The 24,911-nt window shown below is 48.1% G+C and overlaps 1 protein-coding gene across 4 annotated transcripts in view; it reads right to left on the bottom strand.

The window, feature by feature from the left end:
- CHST11 (carbohydrate sulfotransferase 11) overlaps positions 1-23,705 on the bottom strand; it is a 265,715-nt gene extending 242,010 nt beyond the window's left edge. Inside the window, exon 1 of one of the 4 annotated variants that reach the window (XM_043440979.1) lies at positions 23,119-23,705. In XM_043440979.1, the coding sequence (XP_043296914.1) occupies positions 23,119-23,236 (118 nt within the window). In that variant the 5' untranslated portion in view covers positions 23,237-23,705. The remainder of the gene's footprint in view (positions 1-23,118) is intronic. The other 3 variants (XM_043440980.1, XM_043440977.1, XM_043440978.1) reach the window with 3 other exon arrangements.
- Positions 23,706-24,911: the final 1,206 nt, after the last annotated feature.

Raw genomic sequence — 24,911 nt, 5'->3', positions numbered from 1 at the left:
CCTGCAAGCCATGCAACAAGGTCCAAAAAAAAAAAAAAAAACTTGACCAATATGTTAAGACTTCCTCAGGTATCCGAGGCATATCTGGAAATACTGCAAAGATAGGTAACTTTTCTGAAACTGGCCCTTGAACATTTCCTCACCCTCAGGCACTCACCCTCCACCTTCCATGTTGTCATTTCTAGTTTGAAAAGAACCTCACTCCAATAAAATCCTGGAAAGGAGGGACCAGGTCACAGCTGCTCCCACTGTGCGTTAGGAACCAAACCACTGTGCATTAGCCCACAAACAACCAGAGACTAGATGATTCCAGTCACTGCCTGGACCTGGGGTTCTTGAGATTGCCTGTTACCACTGAGGGCTACAGGGAACATCACCTTTATTTCCCAAAGAGCTAAGTCACACTGGCTTTTCTCAAGGTGGCTGCTGGGTCCCCGTGCTTCTTAAATTGCTTTCAGCCCAGGCAGAGACCAGCATGCTCTGGAGTCCTCTGCACACCCACTGTTGTAAGAGGGCCTGAACGAGGCCCACAGATGACCGAAATTAATTGACCACATCCTACTTAACAGGAAACCCAATAGCCGGCTATTTTAGATTTATCTCACTTCCCCCCTCATCCACTTCCACCATAACACTAGGTTGACGGAAAGTCAGAGTGTGTATTACAAAAATATGGGGAGGGGGACAGTGACAACTCCAGAGATCAGAGATGAAAGGCTTCGAGGAGACTATCTGGAAGAAGAGAGGTGCTAAGCACCACATCTGCAAAGCAGGTGTTGCATTCTTCCTTCACGTGCATTTTGGGGTGATCCAGTGCAGACTAGTGGAAATTATGATGGGGCTACACTTTGCCCCAAGACACCTGTTAGTGCCTCCAGTAGAGTGGCTTACACCCAGTTTCACTGTAATATCCAGAATAAGTTACTTTCCATTCTTGCTTCAAAGGAAGAATATAAAGCTCAAAGATACATGTATAAAAATGTTTACCGTGGCTTTTCTTAAAATGGAAAATCTCATCATAAAATATCCAAGAAAAGAGTGATTAAATACATCCGGCCTCCCCTCCGAAGGCAGAGGCAATGCAGAGAAGACACAGGAAACCCCCGTCTGGGGGGTAGGGGTGGGGTGGGGGGTATCTGTGGGTGTGTGGACGTGTCCCACAGTGATATCTTTCGCTTTTGCAAAAAGAAAGACACAGTCATGAGTTGGGTTTGGTTTTGGTTTTCTCTCCCCACCCCCTCTACTTCTGCTTCCTGTTTGGGGGGCGGAGGGGGGCGGGGGGCTGTTCCCACAACCCTGAGAGCAGGACCAAGGCACAGCTTCCCAGGAAAAGGCTTCCCTCTGTAGGTGCGGCAAACCGTCTCCCTCCTGAGGATGGTGCAGGTGTGTAGAGAATCACCCCACGGTGCCACAGTATCTCAGGCTTGGTCACTACCCAAACTCCCTCCTATCTGAATTCCCTCCTTACACTGCTTAGGACCACGGAGTGCACAGCGCCTCCCCGGGCTATGTTATGTCTTATCAATGTTGAGCAGCTGTCCATTTTCCTTCCAGTTCAGCAATCACCCAGCTATCCATGTCTTCTCCTCCGTCACAGAAAGGAGGTTTTCATACAGACACTAACCCCTGCTTTGCACCCAGAAGTGAGGTCCTTCGTAGGAATCCCAGCTCTAACACTAGCCAGCTGCATGTCTTCAGGCTCCTACAACAAAACCCCACAGGGTGGGTGGCTTATAAATGGCAGAAATCAGTGTCTCCCAGTTCTGGAGCCTGGGAATCCAAGATCGGGGGCCAGCATGATCTTTCCTGCCTCATAGCTGGCCCCTTCACTCTGTGCTCCGACATGGCGGAAGGGGCTGGGAGCTCCCTGGACTCTCATTTATAAGGGCACTAATCCCATTCATGAGGGCTACATCCTCAAGGCCAAAGCACCTCCCAAATTCTCTCCTCCTGATACCATCACCTTTGGGAGTCAGGATTTCAACACAGGAATTTTGAGAGGACACAAGTACTTAGACCACAGTGCTCTGTTACCTTAGGTGAGTTATAGGACTTCCCTGGTGGCTCAGTAGTAAAAAATCCACTTGCCAATGCAGGAGTCTCAGTTCAACCGCTGGTCCAGGAAGACCCCACATCATGCCACAGGGCAACTAAACCCATGTGCCACAACTACTAAGCCTGCGCTCCAGAGCCCGGGAGCCCCAGTTACTGAAGCCAGCACACCCTTAAGCCCATGCTCTGAAACAAGAAAAGTCACAGCAGTGATAAGTCCCCTGCTCACCACAGCTAGAGAAAAAGCCTGCACAGCAATGAAGACCCAGCACAGCCAAAAAATAAATAAATAATTTTTTTAAAAAATTAATTATAGAACTTCTCTGAGTCCCACCTAAAGATGAGTGCCTCCTTCGCCAGGCTGTTGAGAACACAGGTAAAGGTCACCAGGGTGTCAGTAGCCAAGACTTATCTTTTAAGTGAATTTCAACCCTGTGGATGATCTACAAGCTCTCAGGCTCACATGGAGACCGCGGAGCTGGCTTTCAGGCAAGCACTTGTGTATTGCTGGGTTTCCCTCGTCCTGAAAGTACAGTGATAAGGTGCTCTGGGACACTGACAGGAGTTCTACTCTCTTCCCAGTTGTCAAGGGAGACTTCCCTCCTACCCTTTGTGGCTCACGCATTCAGACACACAAGCATGTGTTCAACAAACCTGCATTTTATTGCAAGTCTACGATACGGCAGGCACTGGGGACTTACTCTGTGCTCTCCGGAAGCCCGTTATCTAGTGTGGCCTGGAAACTAAACAAGAGCATCCACGCTGAGTCTGAGAAAGGCTCCGTTAGGAATCTGGACAGCAGCCAAATCAAATTTGCTGCTTTCGGTACAACCGACACTCTCATTGGCTGCAGCTGGAGCATAAAAAGATGCAACATTCTAGAAAACACTCTGGCCACACCTATCAAGAGCCTTCAACAGTTTATGACCTGTGCATTCCCCTTCTGAAAATTTGTTTCAGAGAGACATTGAAATGTTGTGAAGTAATTAGCCTCCAACTAATAAATAAATAAATAAATAAATGAATAAAATTTAAAAAAAAAAAAACACAATGGTTTATGTACAGAAAGGTGTACTGTGGCATTTTTTTAAAGGGAAAATCATTTTCAAAAATGTTCTACAAAAAAGCACGACTAAATTACATTCATATGATGACATATCCATATGATGGAATATTATGACACCCATATGACTGAATATTACAGTATTTTCAAAGAAAATTGGATGACATGAGAAAAATGCCTATGGTTCAGTATAAAGCAAAGAAATCAGGACACACTATAATAATATGAATGATAATTTCACCTTTGTAAAAAAAATGTTATATGTATGTATATGGGATTTTTATTTTTAGTCACTAAGTCATGTCCAACTCTTTTGTGACCCCACGGACTATAGCCAGCAAGGCTCCTCTGTCCATGGGATTTTCCAGACAAGAACACTGGAGAGGGTAGCCATTTCCTTCTCCAGGGGATCTTCTCAACCCAGGGATCGAACCCGAGTCTCCTGCATTGGCAGGTGGATTCTTTACCACCACGCCACCTGGGAAGCCCATAGATGTATAGAGAACAGACTAGAGGTTAACAGAGATTCCTCCTGGATGGTAGGATAAGGGGTCAGTCACATTTTTGGAAGTGGGTTTCATTCTTTCAAAATTCTCTGTAACATGCTGAATTAAGTTTACAATCTTAAAAAAAGGAAAAAAAAATATACATATATACACAAACCATTGCTTTACTTTGATACTGAAGGGCAGGTGATGGGGCAATGGTGGAACAAGGCCAGGGGTGTCACCACCCTTGCCATTTGATAAATCATATGCTAAGAAATGTCAGCTCCATTGAGACAAAGATCTTGTCTGTTTTGTCCCCTGCTGTTTCCTTAGCTCTTGGAAGGGTCCTGGCACACACAGAAGGTATTCAGTAAATGCATGTTGAGTAACTGAATAAATGACTGCAGTCCAGCTCAAATGTTCTTCCTCTCTGTGAAGTTCCTTGACCTCCCCTAAATTAATTACTCTTCTTTTTCTAGAGACTCAGAGCCGTTATTACAAAGCTTTACAGCTCACAATTATGGGTCTGCTGCCACTCACTAAATTGCAAGTTATTTGAATGCAGGAACTAAGTCTTATTTAGATTTGTCTCTGTAGTCAGATGAATGTTTGGTCAATAAACGTTTGAGTGATGGATGGAGAGGTGGAGAGATGTCAGCCTGTTCACACTGGATTCACAGTAATTATTCACTTCAACTGAGATTTAACTCTAACTGTAAATGTGCATCAATTTTGCGAGCTGCTAACAGAATAAGATCTGGGTTGGATAAAAGTTTTAGAAATAGTCTCAGCAGTCAACTAACTACAAAGTTGTTCATAGTTTTAGCCCTGAGACACTTTCTCCTAACAAAATTTTACTCAGAAGCCCAAAATAAAAAATAGGTAGAGAGCCACTCTGAGGAGGGTGGGGTGCCAGAACCCTCCTTGACATTAAGTTATCTGCTCTGGACTCTTCGAGATCAGAGGAACAGTTTGAACACTGCCAACAAACATTGACATTCGTTAGTAATGAAGTGAAAAGTGAAGTGTTAGTTGCGCAGTTGTGTCCAGCTTTTTGGGACCCCATGAACTATACCCTGCCATGCTCTTTGCAACCCCATGGGCTGTAGTCCACCAGGCTCCTCTGTCCATGGAATTCTCCAGGCAAGAATACTAGAATGGGTTGCCATTCCCTTCTCCAGGGGATCTTCCCGACTTGAAGATCGAACGTGGGTCTCCTGCACTGCAGATTCTTTACCATCTGAGCCTTGTGAGAGGGTTTCCAAAAGGCAGCAAAAGAACCAGGACCAGAACGCTCATTTCCTGACCTCCCCACCCAATGCCCTTTCTACTTAACTGTACCTCCTCTTCCGGTAGGGGTTACCCATATTTTAGAACAAACCAAACACTCAGTTCTGGCAGCCAAGGTTTACAAGGCTGAGAACTCATTGCTCTGAATCCATGGCTCTTTTATTTCCTATGAAAATAAAGCAGGAATGTCACTGTGACTTTCCAATGACAACATCCCATTTGCAGGAAGGTACTTGCTATCAGACCTACATTTATTTTTAAATTCTCAATTTGCTTTTACAGACACAGGAAACAAAGTCTGCACAAGCCTCAAAAGAATTCTCTGCGGAATCCTACAGGAAAAAGCCCGAGCCACTCCCCTCCTGAATTAAATGGATTATCCTAAAAGGAGCAAAGCTACTGTTAATGTTTTTAAGCACATAATTGTCTTTCACAGAATGGCTCGCACTCACCCAATAAAAGTTGTTTTTATTACAAGTGACTAAAAAATTGCCCGTTCAGTTTCTGATTTCAAACCTGTACTTCCATTTTTGAATAGCAAAATTATACAGAGAGCCCTACGTACCATAAAAAACTGGCTCCTAAAGGATTCATGACCTAACTTTTGCATTTTCAGAACAAACTCCATTCCGATACTTTGGCACAGACTCTCAATAACAAGCATTGTCTTAATTAGACCTTCCAATCTCTAATCCCTAGATCCATACAAGTTGGCAAGTGTAAATCCCAAAACCACTGTAGCCTGCACAGCCACATGCCCCCTGAAAAAATGCTGCACATCTGTGATGACATTACTTTCTCTCTTTTTTTTTTTTAAAGTTAAGTCTTTGAGAGAGTTCTCCTTGTGTATTGTTATTTTAATGAGAAAAAAAAAAAAAACAGATCAAGGGTGGTGAGATATCCCATGAGGAAACCAGCTCCAGATGACATTCATTTATCAATGAATGTCAAGTGCCACAGGCCACCAGAGAGAAGGAAAGTGCCCTCAGTCTTGAATCAAGCCCAATGCCCCCCAGAAGTGATTCTGAAAGCCAGAGATGGCTTTCTCTATAGCATAAGAGCTCTACAATTAACCCATCCTCTCTCCCACAGCCCAGGAGTGGGGACTCAAAAGAGGCAGCCTTTTGATATGAAGATTACACAGGGCAGCATCTTTCAGGGGGACAGTGAGATCAGACCCCACACACAGTAGATAGGGTGAGTGGGGTGAGTTGGGGGGTGAGGGGAGTGGAATGAAAGCCTGGGGTCTCAGTTCCCAGGACGAAGAGGCTGACTTTTCATCCAGCCTGCACTGCTCACCTCCAGGGCAGTCCACAGCCTCAACCTGACCTCAGACAGACCCAAGAGTTTACACTGAAGCAAGAAATTCTCCACCGGGCAACTATTTACATACTTTCCCTTTCTCCTGCCAGTTCTCCCAGAGCCCTCCCAGGGTGAACCGAGGGCACCATTAGCAACGGAGAGCCTGAAAGCCGACCTCTAAAGGCCTCTGATGTTGTCAGGAGCGATGCAAACAGCGGAGTTTTCAATCCCATCCCAGAGTGCTTTCAAGCTGTTTCCTAGTTTGCACTTTAGACATTCGTGAATAACCTTCTTCCCTCACCATTAAGTGATCATAATAGAAACTATTTCAAAATGACTCCAAGTTCATTTTGAAGAAAGTGAGTTGAAAACCTTTACCCTTCTAATGAAACATTAGTGTTTCATTCAACTGAACTTACATTTCATCATCTGAAAAACAGAAGACCCTACCCTAAACCTTCTATGACTCCTGAGCCCCCAGAATAAAATTCAAACTTCAGAGCTCTCCAGGTGGGTGGCTGATCCACCTCTCCGCTCTGGAACTTCTTGTGCCCCTAGACATCACTCTCCTTCCTGTCTCACCCTGGTCCCGGCAGGTACGCTCACCTGGAGTGCCTGTCCTCTCCTTCTAAATCCCCCCAGCAAGTCTCTACTCGTCCTTCAGGGCCCAGTGCAAGGGGCCCAGGGCCCACCACCTCTCCTGTGAAGTCTTCCTCAACACCCCTCTCTGAATCAGTCACCACCCCCCCTTCCTGCGCTCCTACCTCCCTTCGTCACCCCAGTCACACCTGGCCCCACACACAGTTCAGTCATGTGGTGCTTCTGTCCACCTTGATAGAACAAATCTTCCCTGGACCAGTCTTTGCATGTAAACGTTTAGAAGCCCCCTTTTTTTTTATTTGGCCATGCCAGCTCGTAGTTGCACCCAGGTCCCATAAATTGAGAGACTGAACCACCAGGGAAGTCCCTAGAACCCACTTTAAACCAAATTTAAGCAGTTCCCCAAGCCTCTTCCACTGCCTCATCTGTAGAATGAAGTTGATAAGTCTCTCTCTACATGACAGAGTTTGTTAGGCTATGTGAGAATTAGGAGGGCCACCTGATGCTGGAAAAGACTGAGGGCAGGAGGAGAAGGGGTAACAGAGGATGAGATGGTTGGACCTCACTGACTCAGTGGACACGCGTTTGAGCACACTCTGGGAGATAGTGAAGGATAAGGAAGCCTGGCGTGTTGCAGTCCATGGGGTCGCAAAGGGTCAGACAGGACTGAGCAACTGAACAGCAACAAAAAGGGTTAAGTCTCAGATGGCCTTGATTCGCCAGAAGGCGGTGAAGATGCCTCAGAGGACTGACACTACTTTAGCTATGCATATGTGATTCCACTACCAATACCTGTTATTTAATACCTAGAGTCCTAAGAGAGTCAACAGTCTTCCCAAAGGGTATAGTTTAAAGCCAGGAAGGAAAACGTCCCCTTAAAAAGGAGAAGGGGACGACAAAGGATGAGACGGTTGGATGGCATCACCAACTCGATGGACATGAATTTGACCAAGCTCTGGGAGTTGGTGATGGACAGGGAAGCCTGGCACGCTGCAGTCCATGGGGTCACAAAGAGTCAGACACGACTGAGCGACTGAACTGAACTGAATAAGGGGGAAGGGGAAAAAAAAAGAGAGAGAGATTGAAAAGTAAACAAAAAAACTATAATCCATTGCACAGAAAGTTCTCCAACACTTCTGAGCTGTATTCTCCAGCAAGGTAGCCCTGAGCCACATACAGTTATGGGGCACCTGAAATGTGGCAAGTCTGAATTAAGATGTGCTTAAATGTAAACTATACACTGAATTTCTGAAGACTTAGTAAAAAAAAAAAAATTAAAACTATCTCAATAATTGTTCCTATCTATTGCCTCTTGGGGACTTCCTTGGCAATCCAATGGTTAAGGTTCTGCACTTCCAAAGCAGGGGGCGAGGGTTTGATCCCTGGTGGGGGAAACTAAGATCCCACATGGCCTGTGACACAGCCAAAAAAAGAAGTACTGCCTCTTAAAATGATACTACTATAGACATTAATTTCACCTGTTGGTTTATACCTTTTTAATGTGGCTACTAGAAGGTTTAGAGTGCCATGCGCAGCTGGGACTTCCCTGGTGGCTCAGCAGTAAAGAATCCGTCCGCAATGCAGGAGTCGCAGGAAATGCAGGTTTGATTCCTGGGCCAGGAAGATCCCCTGGAGGAGGGCACGGCAACCCACTCCAGCATTCACGCCTGGAGAATCCCATGGACAGAGGAGCCTGGCGGGCTACAGTCTATGGGGTCACAGAGTCAGACAGAACTGAAGCGACTTAGCACACACACACTGTTGACAGCATCTCTTGGGTGGTACTGCCCCGGCAGCGCACCCAGAGCTGGCTCTGCAGACCCCTTTCTGACACACACTGGTTACAGCACTAAACAGCGCTGCCTTTGAGAGATGCTCACTTTTTTTTGCTGAATCTGCATCTAGCCATGTGTTAAATGACATGCTCTTTGCTGTCTTACATGCAGCTCACCGTAGAATCATTCTTTACCATCTGAGCCACCAAGGAAGCCCAGGGAATGTACTCATTCTTTCCTTTAAAAAAACAAAAACAAAAACAAATTTATTCTTTATTTATTTGGCTGCACCAAATCTTAGTTGTGGCATGTGAGATCTTCAAGCTTCGTTTTGGCATGCAGGATCCTTAGTTGCAGCATACTAACTCTTAGTTGTGGCATGTGGGATCTAGTTCCCTGACCAGGGATCAAACCCGGGCCCCCTGCATTAGGAGTTCAGAGTCTTAGCCACCGGAACACCAGGGAAGTCCCAATGTACTCATTCTTTCACTGAATATTTCCTGACGGCTACCATGGTCTATACATTTGTGTCCCCCCTAAAATTCATATGCTGAAAACCTAATGCCCTTAAGTGGTAATATCAGGAGGCAGGGCCATCAGGAGGCAGTTAGGGTGTGAGGGCAGAGCTCTCATGAATGGGATGAGTGTCCTTAAAGGCCCCAGAGAGGTCCCTCAGCCTTTCCACCCTGTGGAGATACAATGAGAAGTCAAACATCTGTCCTTTAAAACCCACCCAGTCAGTGGGGTTTTGTTGCAGCAGCTCGAACAAGGTAAGCCACTACCATCACCAGAACTGGGCTGCTCCCGACGAGCCAGCTCACCAGCACACAATAACAGGCCCGTGCACACACAGTACCAGGGACATGTCCCCTCTCTCTGAACAAAAGCAGATGGATCTTGGTTTTGCACAGGAGGTAACATATAAACTGGACTTCTACCTTAAGACACATCCAAGCTGAAGAGAGGTGAGTGTCATCCGAACACAGGTGATATCATGGGCCCCAAGAGGGGATGAGCTCACCCAGGCTAGAGTGTAGGGTAAGAAGAGAAGACGCTACCACTCAAGTCCCACACAAAGCCCACAGCTGCGCTGAAGGCCCTTATGCAATAATTACCTCTTGACCTAATTAGCCAAAACCAAGCATATGTAGGTGGGATACACCGGTGAGATGAAGAGTACAGTCTCTGGTGTCAGACCTGAGTAGGAATCCTGTTCCAACTTTTCAGCTCTGTGACCTCCCAAAGCCTAAGTTTCCTCATCTGTACAATGGGATTGGTAAATGCCCACCTCACCAGGCTGTGGTAAAGAGTCACTGTGATTACCTAAGCATAGCAGCTGGTATGCTGTCTGATACACAGCACCACTAACTGTTCATTTCATTACTGCTATTTTCAGTAAAGTACCAGAAAAATAGGGAATCTAAGTAAGGATTTCCTAGCTACCGATGTTCTGGGCTACAGTATTCTTCATTGTAGGAGGCTGTCCCGTGTGTTGCAGGATGTATTTCAGCATCCCAGACCTCTGTTCATTAGAGGCCAGTAGGACCCACCTGCCCAGCTGTGCCAACCAAACTGTCTCCAGACATTGACAAAGGTCCCCTGCCATGTGGAAGAGAAGGGAGCAAAACTGTCCCCCATTGAGAACCCCTGCTCTAAATCAATTAGATGAGATAGAAAGTTCATCCAGAGGACCACATGCTTAAAGATACTTTTTCAACTTGTACCCCGACCTCACCTCATATAAGGAGCAAGCTTGCCCCAACCTTGGGAGTAAGTAAGCAAGGGGACTTGTTTGCTCCTGGCTTCCACCTGCTGCAACAGGGGCACCAATAAAGTCTTGCCTGAAAAAAAAAGAACTCCAAGCACTGACAGACTTTTCCATCCTCTGTCAAGTATCAAGCCCAGCAGGGACTGCCTGAGGGGCCAGAGGGGTAGCAGAAGAGCATCAGATAGGTCTGTGGTCTCAGGCTGAAGAACCCTGTGTGTGCACGCATCAACTCTTTGCAGCCCCATGGACCATACACTGACAGGCTCCTCTGGTCCATGGGATTTTCCAGGCAAGAATACTGGAGTAGGTTGCCACTTCCTTCTCTAGGGGATCTTCCTGACCCAAGGATCAAACCTAAGTCTCCTACATGGGCAGGTGGATTCTTTACCACTGAGCCACCTAGGAATCCTAAAGAACCCAGGGCCTCGCCCAACTCAGAATCACAGTCTTTCAACTGCATCTCAGTAGCTGCTCTGGGGACGGTGGGCAGAAATGGGCCTATGCCCACGCTCTGAGTACCAGCCTGCCAAGGAGGCTGCACCCCTGCAGACAAGAGTTGGGAGGACTGGGGCCTGTGCAAGAAGAACCCAGAAAGTCCTCCTGTGCACACCTCGGGTTCGAATGTGGAGACCAGGGATAGTCAGTTCTGTCCCGTGTAATGCACCGACATTCCACAACATCTCCTCTTCTGAAATGACTTCCATCCTCCTCAGAGTTCAGCTGCAGAAACGGCACTGACGTGGGTGGCCTGTGCTGTATTTTTCAAGTGCCACTTTTTTAAAGTTTGTGGGAACCTGAGAGGTAACTGTGTGCATAATTGGGGGGCGGGGGAGCTATAGTCTCTGCATTTGGTGTGAAACCACAAAGCTAATTTTTTACCAGACAAACTCAGCTTTTGCAAAACACTCCAAGCTCCATGGAGGCAGTGCTAAGTGCTGGCCTTGGCAGGGGAGGTGTCACAGCATAGCAGATGGAGGGTCAGGACATCCAGAAAGATGGTGTCACTGCGGCCGAAAAGCAGGACCCTTTCGGCAAACCTTACAGGGTAGGTCACACCTACGAAACAGATAAACAATTGCTCAGGATTCCAGCAGGATGCAATACAAGAGCACTGTCGTCAACATGAAGAGTCAAACCTTAGAACGAGGAACCACAGTGTACCTATTTTAAAAATATATGTATACTGTTTCTGCACCCATTTTCAATGTATTTTCACATCTCATTTCTCATTTAATCTTCCCCACTACCAAGGAAAAGAAGTAATATTACCACCTTCCCTTGGCAAATGAGGAGACCAAATCTCTGAGCTGGTGACTTGTAATCAATCAATTATTAAGCCCCTACAATATGCCGGGCACTTTCCCAAGTCATTGAGTGCGGCCAGGTACTATGCCAGACACCACTGAAGCGTGGAGAGTCTTGAGGGATTTCTCCAAAAGAAGAGTCGTTGGCCCATGGTTAGGATGACGATCTGATGGGAGGAAAGATCCCACCCCGTGTGGGATGTCTAGCATCCTTGGCTCTGCCCAATAAACTGATGTCCTCAATCTTTGGGACAAACAAGCATATCATGACACATTTCCAAATGCGGGGGCCAGGGACAGCCCCCCAACTGAGAGCCCCAACTAGACATTCAGAGAAAGAGTCAGACAGCCATGGTTTAATTCTAGAGTCATCAGTTGTTGTGCGACCTCAGAAAAGTCACATTCTCTATGCCCTAGGCTCCTGTGTGCCACTGTGTTAAGTCAGTTCAGTCACGCCTGACTCTCTGCAAGCCTGTGGACTGTATCCGGCCAGGTTCCTCCATCTGTGAGATTCTCCAGGCAAGAATACAGGACTGGATTGCCATGCCCTCCTCCCCTCCAGGGGATCTTCCTGTCCCAGGGATCGAACCCGCATCTCTTGTGTCTCCCACATTGGCAGGCAGGTTCTTTACCACTAGCGCCACCTGGCAAGTCCACCCTAGTCTCCTACCCTCCCTGTAAAATGGTGATTACAAGAGATGAACCCTGTAAGACCCCTATAAGGAATATGTAATACATATTAAACACCTGACCTATGTCAGCCTCCAGGAAATAATACCCAATAAATAGCTGTATTTCTTTGTCAATGCACCCCCTTGAACCCTCACCTCCTTTGATCCTAAAGCCCTCTTCTCAGGGAACCTTTCCTGATCACTCTATTTAGAAGTGATCACTCACTGCTTCCATTTCACATCTTCCTTCCTGGCTTTATTTTTTTTTTTCTCTGCAGCACTTGTCACCACCCAGGAGACTCAATGGTTCAAGCATGTGTTTGTTTATATTATGTCTCCCCCCATCAACTATTGTCCACTTGGGTCCCCGCTGTATCTCCAGCACCCAGCTCAGAGTCTAACTCTCAACAGCATTCAACCAAACCATCCTGAGTGATGTCGAATGGACACAGTAGACAGAGCCTGAAAGCTGATCCTGGCCTGCAAATTCTGAGCTTTTTTTTTTTCACCATAGTGAATGACCATGAACAATGGCACTGATAAGATGTGTCAACCGTTAAGATATGTAAAGTGTTACAACACTACCTTAGAGGGGCCTTTGTGTTTTCCCTCTTCTGGGATCTTTGAAATGAACAGTTTCTAACAGAAACTCAACTACCAGCCTGTTAAACTGGCATTGGCTTTGTGGGTTTTTTTTTCACAAGGTCTTTAAGATAACCACTTAAGCTGCAGACTGATACGGATTTCAACACTTACATTGCTGGGCTTGAAACAGTTGCTCAGTCATGTCCAGCTCTTTGCAACCTCAAGGACTATAGCCCGCCAGGCCTCCCTGTCCCTAGAATTCTCCAGGCAAGAACACTGGAGTGGGCTGCCATTTCCTCCTCCAGGGGATCTTCCCGACTCAGGGATTGAACCTGGGTCTCCTGCACTGCAGGTGGATTCTTTACCATCTGAGCTACCAGGAAAGCCCTCTTTATTTAATACTATCCATCCCTATCTGAGTGAGACCTGAACTCCAGGGATACTGGAAATATCAGTCCTAGCCACACCACATGTCTAATGCCAAACTCTGACTCACCACTCTCAGAACTATCTTTAGTACTAAGTAGCACTAACTGTGTGTACATAATTAGTCACTCAGTTATGTTTGATTCTTTGTGACCCCAGGGACTGTAGTCAGCCAGCCTCCTCCGTTCATGGGATTCTCCAGGCAAGGATACCAGAGTAGGTTGTCATTTCCTACTCTAGGGGATCTTCCCGACCCAAGAATCAAACCCATGTCTCCTGCGTCTCCTGCATGGGCAGGTAGATACTTTACCACTGAGCCACCTGCATGGCAAACTATACTTTTACCCAAACTTGACTGCGGTGGGTCTGACAGTCACCAACTACATTCAAGACCAGTCTCCACCTCGGGTTCCAAAGTCTAGCTGACACACTCTAGCTATCACAAAGGGGCCTGGAAAGGAAACATCAGGCCTTCCATTTTCATTGAATTTAGAAAAAGAAATTTAATGTCAAAAATATGAATTAATGTAAAATACAAATTGGAACAAACACCCTCATCTACCCCATTGTACCAGGTTACATGCATTTACGAAATTCAGGCATCCTGAGGAGGGAGACAGAGAGGGACCAAGGAAATCGGTCAACCCACTTCTCTGAGATCACCATTTACAACTGAATCCCAAGTAGATTTACAGATTACATCATCTACTTTTACCTAAACTAGTCCTCACAAAGTGGAACAGAGGCTTAAAGAGAGTTCAGTCAAGAAACTACAGCTTGGAGGGAATTCCCAGGTGGTCCAATGGATAGGTCTCAGCCCTTTCACTGCCAAAGCCTTGGTTGGGCTTCCCTGGTGGTTCAGTCGGTAAAGAAATCTGCCTGCAATGTGGGAGACCTGGGTTCTATCCCTGGATTAGGAAGATCGCCTGGAGGAGGGCATGGCAACCCACTCCAGTATTCTCGCCTGGAGAATCCCCATGGACAGAGGAGTCTGGCAGGCTACAGTCCATAGCGTCGCAAAGAGTCGGACATGACTGACCGACTAAGCACACACACACAGAGGAACTAAGACCCCGGAAGCTGCAAGAATGAAAAATAAAAAAACACTGCAGCTTGGAGCTAATACTCATAATGCATGCACATATTATGTGCACCAAAAAAATGCACAGAAGAAAATTCCTCTCTCTCCCTGAGTCTTGTATGTCATGTGCTGCGTGCTAAGTCACTTCGGTCGTGTCTGACTCTTTGTGACCCTGTGGACTGCAACCCTCCAGGGTCCTCTATCCATGAGATCCTCTAGGCAGGAGTACTGGAGTGGGGTGGCATGCCCTCCTCCAGGGGATCTTCCTGACCCGGGGATCAAACCTGTGTCTCTTACGTCTCCTGCATTAGCAGGTGGGAACCTGGGTGCCACTAGCACCACCTGCGAAGCCCCTTGTATGCCACATAACAAGGTAAAAAGGGTAAGAGAATCAGAGCTGACTGGGAGTTCGCTAACAGAATTTCCCAGATGGTAACGAACATGTGGGTTTACAATCACTATTGTTAGAAACAGAAACATCCTTACCCTACATATTTAGATAATGGGACTAATATGAATACACTTACTATAAGCAAAATAGATGGGAGATGGCTGCTCACATATGTTTTACCAATAGGAAGTGGTGAGCACTCTGGATGTCTGCTCATCACCCATTCTACTCCCTTCTAGAAAGCCTTTCTATATAGTAAGGGCTATTGATTTAAAAGCTATGTTTCCCAGCCGTCCTGGTTCTGAAGTGTGAGTTTGGCTCCGCCAGACAGAAACACTGACTTCAGATTTAGAAAGCGGCCTTCGGTGAGAGGCCACCTCCCGCCTTCCAGGTTTTCTTCAGCCTCCTGATGATGTGAGAATGATGAGAGGTTTTGACAACACTCTCTGGGACCACTCTCTGGCTTGCTGGGTGTTGGGAGGTGGCTGCAGGAGCATCCCGATTCTGGAATCAGGATTTCTGATCCCAGGGTCCCAGTGTCATTAGTTTGTTCTTGGATTTGGTAGTTCCAAAGATAGTCTCAGAGGTAGCAGCATACAGTTTTTTGAGTAGCCAGGCCTGTATATGTTTGCTTCTATGTTGTTACATATGCTACTACCGCTGCTGCTGCTGCTAAGTCACTTCAGTCGTGTCTGACTCTGTGCGACCCCATAGACGGCAGCCCACCAGGCTCCTCCATCCCTGGGATTCTCCAGGCAAGAACACTGGAGTGGGCTGCCATTTCCTTCTCCAACGCATGAAAGTGAAAAGTGAAAGTGAAGTCACTCAGTCGTGTCCGACTCTTCACGACCCCATGAACTGCAGCCTACCAGGCTCCTCTGTCCATGGGATTTTCCAGGCAAGAGTACTGGAGTGGGGTACCATTATTACCTGAGGCTAATTCCTGGAGGCCCAGCTGAGAGCCTTATGCTTCTAAGTGTGTGCATGCTCAGACATGACTGAGCAGTCCCATAGACTGTAGCCCACCAGGCTCCTCCGTCCATGGGATTTTTCAGTCAAGAATACTGGAGTGTGTTGCCATTTCCTTCTCCAGGGGATCTTCCCAACCCAGGGATCAAACCTGCATGTCCTACATCTCCTGCATTGGCAGGCGGATTCTTGACCACCAGCATTCCCAACTTTTTTAAGGACCAGATTCCCTCCATTAAATACCTTTCTGCTTAAAATACCTAGATTCCTTCCCAGTTCACACCTGAAGCCTGGCTGAATCCTAGCAAGCCAGAAGCAACAAGGCCTGAGAAACAAAGCAGGTCATACCAGAAGCTATTTGGTCAGAGCAAGCCGACCTGCTCTTCCCTCTGGGCTTACGCATAATGGTGAGGTGGGCACAGGGACGGAAGAGGCATCTTTGCCAGTCACTTATTTACCCTTTAAATGTTTCCTAAGTACCTCTGGGCCAAGCTTAGAGGCTATGAAGAGGAACTTGGCAGAGGTTCCTCAAAAGAGGGGTCACAAAGAGTCGGATGTGACTTAGCGACTAAACAACAACAGAAAAGGGAATGACCAAGGCCACAGGAGCTCAGCAGCCTTAAAAGAAAGCAAAATCCACACTGGTGACATTTTCCCCAAACAACATCACCAAGTCTATTTCTCTGTGATCTTCCAGAGTTGAGCCCCATATTAAATAACTTACTTCCCCACATTCCTATTCTGACTCTTACCAACCTCATCAGTTAATCAGAAAGAGATACAAGCCCGGTGGCTCTGAAAATAGGTGCAAATTTCCCAGGTACAGCAGAAAAGACTGAAAGGCCTGTCGACCAGCAAAGCGTTTATGAAGCAGGTGATCAGGATACATCAGATACCCCCCAGGGCCCTCAGCTGGAGCCTGAGTGCCATTTTTATCACCTTACTGAGATTCTGAGGTATGCCCTGGTATATAGAAGGCACTTTCACAATTTACAGAGGTGGGTCCAAGGGCATCAACTATAAGAATCACTGTTACTTTATGTTCCACTAAGAAAATAAAGGCTATGCATTAGAAGTCAGCACAGCAGTAAGATACTATCAGTTACAACAAGTCAAATGTCAGAAAGGTGAAAAGAATGAGTGTCTTAGAATTGATAAAATAGAGTAATTCACAGGAGCAGGCAGAGGGGGGATGTCCAACTAGCACCCAGGTCTTTCACTCCCAAATCATCGATCCATTCCTTCTCTATTTTTCTTGAGTGCCTCCAGAAGTCAGGGGCTGTTGATGGTTGGTTTCCATCTATGGATGCTGTGGATCACGCCTTAGACATTTCAATAACTTGCCAACACAAACTCAGTTAAAATTCCTGTCAAATTGGTTTTGTTTTGCTTTGTTCTGATTTATACATTACTGCTTTAAAAAACTGAAAAGGGGGGGTGGTCTAGTCTGGAGGTCAGGGGGAGGCAGAGGTTGATGGAGAAGCGGGATTTACACGGTAAACACTTCACCCAACTTCACTGTGGCTGCTTGAAAATGAACACAACGGTGCAAGTAAGGGGCTTTGGGCTTGTCCACCCATCGCACAACCCCTCCCCCAGGAGTCCTCAGCCCAGACTCTTCCAGAGCTTCCCATCCTGTCGCCAGTCAAGGCCAAGATCCACACAATCTCTCTGCACCTCCCGGTCTTAGCTGCTTCCTCCCTCTGCTCCAGACACTCAGAGCCGCCTGCCATGCGAGGTCCTGCCTCAGGGAACAGACTTGCGCTGCTCTGCACCTGGAATATCCTATCTGGGACTGGGTTGACATGTGGCCAGCTCTTTCACTTCTTCCCGTCTCTGTTCTCCAGTGTCAACTTGTCAGCGACATCCTGTGATGACCTCTGTATTAAACTGCAACCCTGGCCTCTCACATCCCTCATTCATATCTCTTGCTTTGTTCTTCTCTCTTCACACCATCTGACACATCAACTATGTATGTGACTTTTGCACTTCCTTAAAGTCTGCCTATACCTCACTAGAAGGTAAGTTCCATGAGGGCAGAAATAATGTTTTATGGTATCCCCTGTGCCCAGAACAATACCCGGCACAGAGAAGAGGAGAAATAGAGACAGAGAAAGAAAGAGCATCTCTGATCTCAAATTCTGATGAATCACATCTGATGTAAGATGCATCAAATTACAAGTTCTAGGAATTTTTAATGGACAGATCAGACTATTCAATGATCTCAGGGGAGGGACTGCCTCACTCTTCATTTGTGATAAAGATGGGGGGGTCTCAAAATTCAAGAGAAGAAAAACAAAAAAGAGAAAATGAATACGTAAAACTACTTCTGGTTTTTTTCAGAATCTGCCCTTACCAGTGGCTGTGACTTTCATGAAAGTCTCTCCATTCACCGTCTCCAGATTAAGAAGAGCTTTGTCCTCTTGGTAGATTTAAGAAGGGAAGGGGTGGTGCTCACTTGTAAGCCTTTGATTTCCTGTTTTTAAATGGTTGTGGCCGATACAGCTCATAAGCAAAGTGACTTTTCATCCAGATAAATATAAACAGCAGCCCCTTCTACTGGCGGGTTGATTCTCCCATCCCTCGTCCATCAGAAACCCCAACCACTCTTCCTCTGGTGCCCAATCACCACTTTTATTTCAGAGGCAACAAAATGAGGACTCCTGGACAGCAGATCTAACTGTCGAAGGAAATTGCCTAAGTGTATCTGTCTCATCTTTGAGCAGCCATGAAACTCCCCATGGAGGTGCAAACATTTACACCGCCAAGGGGAGACCAGATGCTGGAAACAGCTTATCTTTCAGCTATCTGATGCAGTTTCCAGGATTTATAACAGTGTCATATTTGAGAACTTCCTGACTTCTTTTCAAAAGAAGTTTCAGATATATAAGAGAACAGCCCCCACAACCTGGTCTCACTCCAAATTCATTTCATGTATCAGCAAAAAGATTCTTTAAAATTAAATACGTGCAGAAAAAAAAAAAAACATGATAGCAGACTGGCACTCTGCAAAGTAGTGGGGATGGGAGGTTAGAGACACAGGCAACCCTATAAATTTAAAAGTTTGTGGCTAAGTTTTCTGTTTTTCAAGTTAATTAGTGGTCACCATAATGACCATAATGATGTATTTGTCTAAAATACATATTACCTATCAAACAAGGTACAAAATCCAGGCTAGGATCTCAATTATTTTTTTAATATATATATTCTATAATAGGAAAAAAGGACCCCTTGCCTCGGGTGGTAGATTAATGGATGACTGCTTGTCTTCTGTACCTCCTAAATTTTCTAAAATGAGCACATATTACTTTTATAATTAGGTTAAAATTATAATGCAAGTGTTTCACATCAATCTAATCAAGTGAACTACAAAGGGTAACCCAGGAAGCCTTTAAATAAAGGGTATAATCTTTCAATACGTTCGACCAAAGCAAAGAGATTCCAGGCGACAGTGAAAGTAAACATTAAAAAAAAAAAAAAAACAGAGAAAGAGAAAAGAAAAGCTTTCTCCCCAGGCTTCGCTCCTATGAACAGGAGCTTTCAAACAAAACCACAACCCTACGGAATAACACAAAAGGAAGGTTCAGGGGAGCCACCTTCACACACTCAGCACAAATGCAGCCTGGAGGCCTTTCAGCTCGGCCTCGCCGCCCGAAGACACAGCTCCATCAAAGGCCGGCTGTCTGGGGCAGGTACCCGAGACAAGTCAATGTTCAGGAGGCGATCGCTGATGGATGCAGACCTATGCAGAAAGCGCAGGCGTGGTGCTCCATCCTGAGATCAGGAGCAGGTCACGCCCACAGAGGGTGTCTCTCCTGCAGAGGGGTTTCTACAGGTCAGTGGCTAAAAGAGACCAAGCTTCCCCCTACCCAAGACACCCAGCCTCACTGTCTCACACTTCGGGGCAGCAACTCTAGGCCAAGGGGAGTGTTCTGTCTGGGGTGTGATGAGCTTAAACCTGACCCACGACTTGAGGGATCTCAGAGACCAGGAGGATAGAGAAGTGTCCAGACCTTGTCTCCAGTGCCCCACCCGCCCCCAAGAGAGCCAGACTTAGTGATGAGGCATTCTTGGCAAGGTTTGATACAACCTCCCAAAAATTGGAGAAGCAGGTCTCCTAGAATCTAGCCACTTCATTCATTCATCCAGCAAATACTTTATTGAGAAACTACCATGGGCCGGGCACTGTGCCGGACACTGAGATTAGAACAGGGCCTAAAACCCAGACCCTGCCCTAAGACTGTTAACTTAGAGTGTCAAAGACCTAAAGAAAACTGCCTGTACTGACAAGGAGCCCACTTCTGCTGGACCCAACAACCAAATTAAAAATCAATGACTCAAGTTGCTGTATTAGAAAAGTACAAAAGACAATGAACCCCAGATTAGAATCAGAGGAACAGCCAGCCAGCCCCTCGCCAGCTTGTCTCTGTTTATTCTTTCCCTTCCTCCTCACACACTCCAGGTATTCTCTAGCCATCAATGAAGTCAAGGATCCATTTCTTTTTGGAATACTACATTTCTATTTCAGATAGGAATAGAAATAGCCTCTCTGCCAGAGGGCTCCTAATTTTTAGCAACACAATCTGTGCCACGCTGTGGTCCCTTCTGCCTCTCCCAGGGTGATCTGGAGAAATGGAAACTGCAGTGCCAGGCTAAAAGATCAGCTGTCACAACCCAAAATCCATCAGAGAAGCAAAAAGCAGCTAACTTTTAAGGAAATTCCAAGCAGGAGGAAAAAGAGATAGCATCGGTTGTCATCAAGAGCCTAGTTCAATAAAATGTGTGTGTGGAGGGGGGGTGGGGGGCTGTAAATGTTTAATATTAATTTCAAAGTATATTTTTATGTCCTATATCATAATAAACTACTGGCATGGAGTTTTCATGGAACAGTGAAACAATTATATATAATTCAAAATAAGGAAGACCTTTCAGTTGAATGTAGACCAATACAGCTCTACATTCAATAGAACGTATTGAAAGTAGTCTTTGCTATAGACTGGCGGAAAATAACAGACGAACATACTCATATAAGCAAATAATCCACAAATGCCATTTGGGGGTTGGAAGGGGGACCAGGAAGGGAAGCCAAGGTTGAGAGCAGAGGGTCAAGCATGTCAAATCCTTATCTAGGAAGCCTTGGCAAAGCTTCTGTCCCTGGTACCGAAAAGCCAGGCTGAAAGCAGCTAACACCACTTTCAAGCCAACTTAATATTCCAACTAGGGCTGGAAATTTTCACAAAGTGTCAGTTACAACTTGGAAATTTCTTCCTGGTATCCCTGGCTGGAAAGTTATTTCCTAAATCTCACACAGGGTAAGAGAAACACAGGATGCTTGAAAATCATGGGCAGCAATAGTCTTACTAGTTAGTATCTCCCTGGACAACTAACAGGTACAGAGAAGTTACAGCCCATTCCTGCTGAAGACTAATACACCTCACTGCTCCAGGCATTTCCGCAGAGGACTACCCAGCACATTCAGTCCAGGCAAAACTTAAGTGGCCTAAACAGATCTGTAGTGTCTGGACCATATCATTCAGCTCTCTGTGTGAGCTGTTGGGCCCCCAGTGTATCTGCACATCACCCAGTCCCCCAGCCCTCCGGGCGGAGCCTGGCCCAGGACACGGCAGTCTGTCTGGTCCTGCCCATTGCAACCACGGCCTGGCTGCCGGCAGGCAAGCCAGGTCCATTTTTAAATTCCCTAAGAAGTTTCCCAACCACTGGTTTGGGTGAGGAGGCAAACACCGCTGCAGCTTGCTGACGTGAAACTAAAAATACCCAGCTGCAAACAAAAGCCACCCTTTACCAGCGGCTCCGCCGTCCTGAGGCTCCATGTGGAAGTGTCAGGCCACACCAGACTGAGACCCTACTCTTGGCCAAGGGGCCACCTTAACAACTCCTCCAGGCCCAGCCAGGCAGAGGAGCCCTTCTGTCCGAGCTGTCAAGGAATCCCAAAGTTTGATGGAAAGAACAGCTTTGGTCCTGTGCCACCCCCAATGCAGGCTAGATGAGTTCCGTGCTGCCTCTGGGTCAGCAGAACATAACCCTATAGCCCTCGAAGGAAATGGGCTTCCAGCTCCCTCCTTGCAATTATAAAAGCAAATTATTGCCATGACTATACTGAGAAAGGCAGCTGGGAGGCGTGATTGGTAGATTTGGGAGCCCATGTGGTCCGGGGGGAGCCTGCTGGGGGCCAGGGCATGGGAGATCACGACTCCACGGCGCGATGCCCGTTTCCCCAGGAGCTTCTCAGGAAGGTTTTACCTGTTGGGCTTCGGAGGGGAGCTGCGATCCCGGGGCCACCACTCTCCAGGCCGCCCGTCCCTCCCAAACTTTCCTTCCCGCCCCTCGGAAGGGGCAGCCTCGTCCCTCTCCGAGTCCAGATTTCAGGTGTGGAGCTTGTCTAAGCCACCCGGGACTGCGGGGAGGCGCGGGGTGGGGTGGGGGCGGGCTTCCTTCCCACACGGCCCAGCGGGCGCCGGGGGATTCCGGATGCTCAGAACCCAGGAGTGAGGGGCAGGGGCGGGGGCGGGGGGGGGGGTGCAACTGACGGTCAGCCCAGAACCGACCAAAGTTTCCTCCCAAACTAAAGCGGCGCGATCCCGGGGCTCTGAGTACCCCCCAGCACAGGGTCGCGAGCCGGACTGTGAGGGAGGGAGCAGGCCCCGTGGCACCAGCCGCAAGGTCAATGCGGAGCCGAACCGCGGGGGCAAGCAGCCGGCGCCGGGACCCAACCCCAGCTGGTGGGGCGGGGGCAATGTCGGGCACCCCCAATCTCTCCCTCCACCTGCTCGACGCGGCGCCGAAACGCGCACACATGGGAGCCTAGCCTCAGGCTCCCAAGCTCGCGGCCAGACCCGCAACCTCGCCCGGCGCTCACCCTTCGTCCCCGGCCCGCCCGTCCGCCGCCCCCCACCCCCCCGCCAGGAAGAGGCAGCTCTCTGGGGAGCGGGGTGACTGGCTCCCGGAGCCTCTTTCATCCTCGGACCTCGGCAGAAGCGGGGAGGGAGTTTCGTTCTCTTCAAACTGATCCTCCACCCCCAGAAGCTTCCCACAACGTCTACCTTGCTCTGCTACCTCGTAGACAGACAAGAGACACAAAGAAAAAAAAAAAATCTACCGCCCCTGTGGTCCCATCCTCCAGCCTGGAGTTGGGAGGAAGAAGAGGAAGGAGTATATCTTTTCTCCCCATCCCGATTCGGGGATCCGGGCAGACCCGGTCAGCAAGGAACCCCGAGGTGGCCCAGAGAGAAGAGGTAAGGTTGGAAGAGTCAGAAACCAGCCACGGTGAGCGAGGGAGCGAGAGCACGAGAAAGAAGAAAATATCCAACAAAACCACGCTAACGCGCCCCCTACCTGGGTGCAACATACTTTGGAAATAGAAGATGACCAGGATAAAGGATCCCAAGCAAGTGGCCAGCACCATCCGGCAAATTCTGTTCATCCTCATCACTTCCAGCAGCGCCGGCTTCATGGCTTTGTCCTAGCTGCGGGAACCCGGGTGTCCGGGAGGCGCTCCCGGAGCGCAGGAGCGGGGACCCCGCCGCGCGGAGCGGAGCCCGGGAGGCGCAGGACAGGGCTGGGCAAGGATCGCTGGGAGGATAGGGGTTGGCTTCGCGGCCGCACTCGGAGACCCCAGCCCCGGGCAGGGGTGTGGAAGGCGCCGGAGTTGCTCTGGAAGTGCTGAGATGCGTGGACCCGCCGGCTGAGCGCCCTTGCTCCTTCCGCGGCTCCTCCTCGCCTCTCCGCCGCCGCCGCCTCCGCTCCCGCCGGCGGCCGCCGCTGCCTCCTCGCGGGCCGGGCGACTGGGGTGCGAGCGGTGATGCGGATGGTGGTGCCGCCGCCGCTGCGCTGGCCGCTGTGGCTGTCGGACCGGCCCCCTCTCTCCCCTCCAAAGGCTACTTCATTGCGCTCAAATGATCTATATATTCCGGGGCTGGGTTTTACCAAACGTAACTCGCAGCCCCCGGCGAGGGGAGGGCGCCTGCGGAGAGCCGGGCGGAGGGCGGGACCGGAGCGCCGGGGCGGAGCGTCTAGCTCTCCGCGCCCCTACCCGGGATTTGGTCGCGTCCAGCTGTTTCCCGGGGAGTGCGCGCCGCGCTCCGCAGGGTCCCAAAGGCCCTCAGTCCCCGGCCCGGCCGGCCGCCGTCTGGAGCTGGTGTGTCAGCGTTTCTATGACAAAACCCGGAGGAAAAACACACGAATAAAATCGCCTCGGTGCCGCCACCCCCTCCTGCCGGCGTGTGAAGAGGGAAGTGGCGGGATGCGGGTCGGGCACGCGAAGCGCGAAGGGGTCCGGCGGGTGTGCTGATTTCAAAGCCCTGGGCAGGGTAGCCGGCAAGTTGTCCCAAGCCCCCTGGGAGCGAGTGCTCTTTACCCGAGTCTCGGAATAGGGAGGTTTCGTTTTTCTTTTTCCTTTTTTTCCCCTTTCCAATGGCAGCCCAGCGCGAGCGACGTTTTGGAAAGGGGTTAAAGACGTCTGACTTCAGGTCAAGGTTAGGAAAACTGTTACACACACACACACAGACACACACACACACACACACACACACACAGACACACACACACCCCAATCAGGGCAAAGGAGGTTTTGTGGATTTTCGAAGTCTGATTTTCCAAAGAACAGAGCTCCTTCTGCATCCTCAAAGTGCGAGACTTAGCGGGGTGGATGGGAGAGGATGCCCCCACGGAGTCACTCCCAGGACAACTAACTGCTGGGGAAAAAACCAGCCCGCCTTAGCCCTGGCAGGTAAATGGAAAGATGGCGTTGCTTTCTTGTGTTGTGTGACGTGGTTTTAAAATTCCAATTCCGTGCGTTTAGGTTGTTTAGCAGCCAAGGTGGATACAGGTAAACAGTGCAGGGATCACTGTGTCACCTACCCAGTACTAGCTGGAGAAAATCGGTTACTGTAGTGGCTCATATAACTACCTAGAATGGAAGATCTTGTTCTGCCCTTTGGGAATTCGGTAAGCAAAGAGAGAAGACTGTTATAGCCTTTTATTTTCCTTATAAATTTCCAGAATGTTTTTAAAAGTTAAAGGATTATTTAAATTCTAACAATAACATATACCAGGAAAAAAGTTATTGTAAAGACTAAGTTTTGCACACATTATCAAAGCTTTAGGTTTCCCTGGTGGCTCAGTAGGTA

This window comes from Cervus canadensis, chromosome 21 (genome assembly GCF_019320065.1).
Source record: "Cervus canadensis isolate Bull #8, Minnesota chromosome 21, ASM1932006v1, whole genome shotgun sequence".
Taxonomy (NCBI): domain Eukaryota; kingdom Metazoa; phylum Chordata; class Mammalia; order Artiodactyla; family Cervidae; genus Cervus; species Cervus canadensis.
This window is presented reverse-complemented; position numbering and strand designations above follow the sequence as displayed.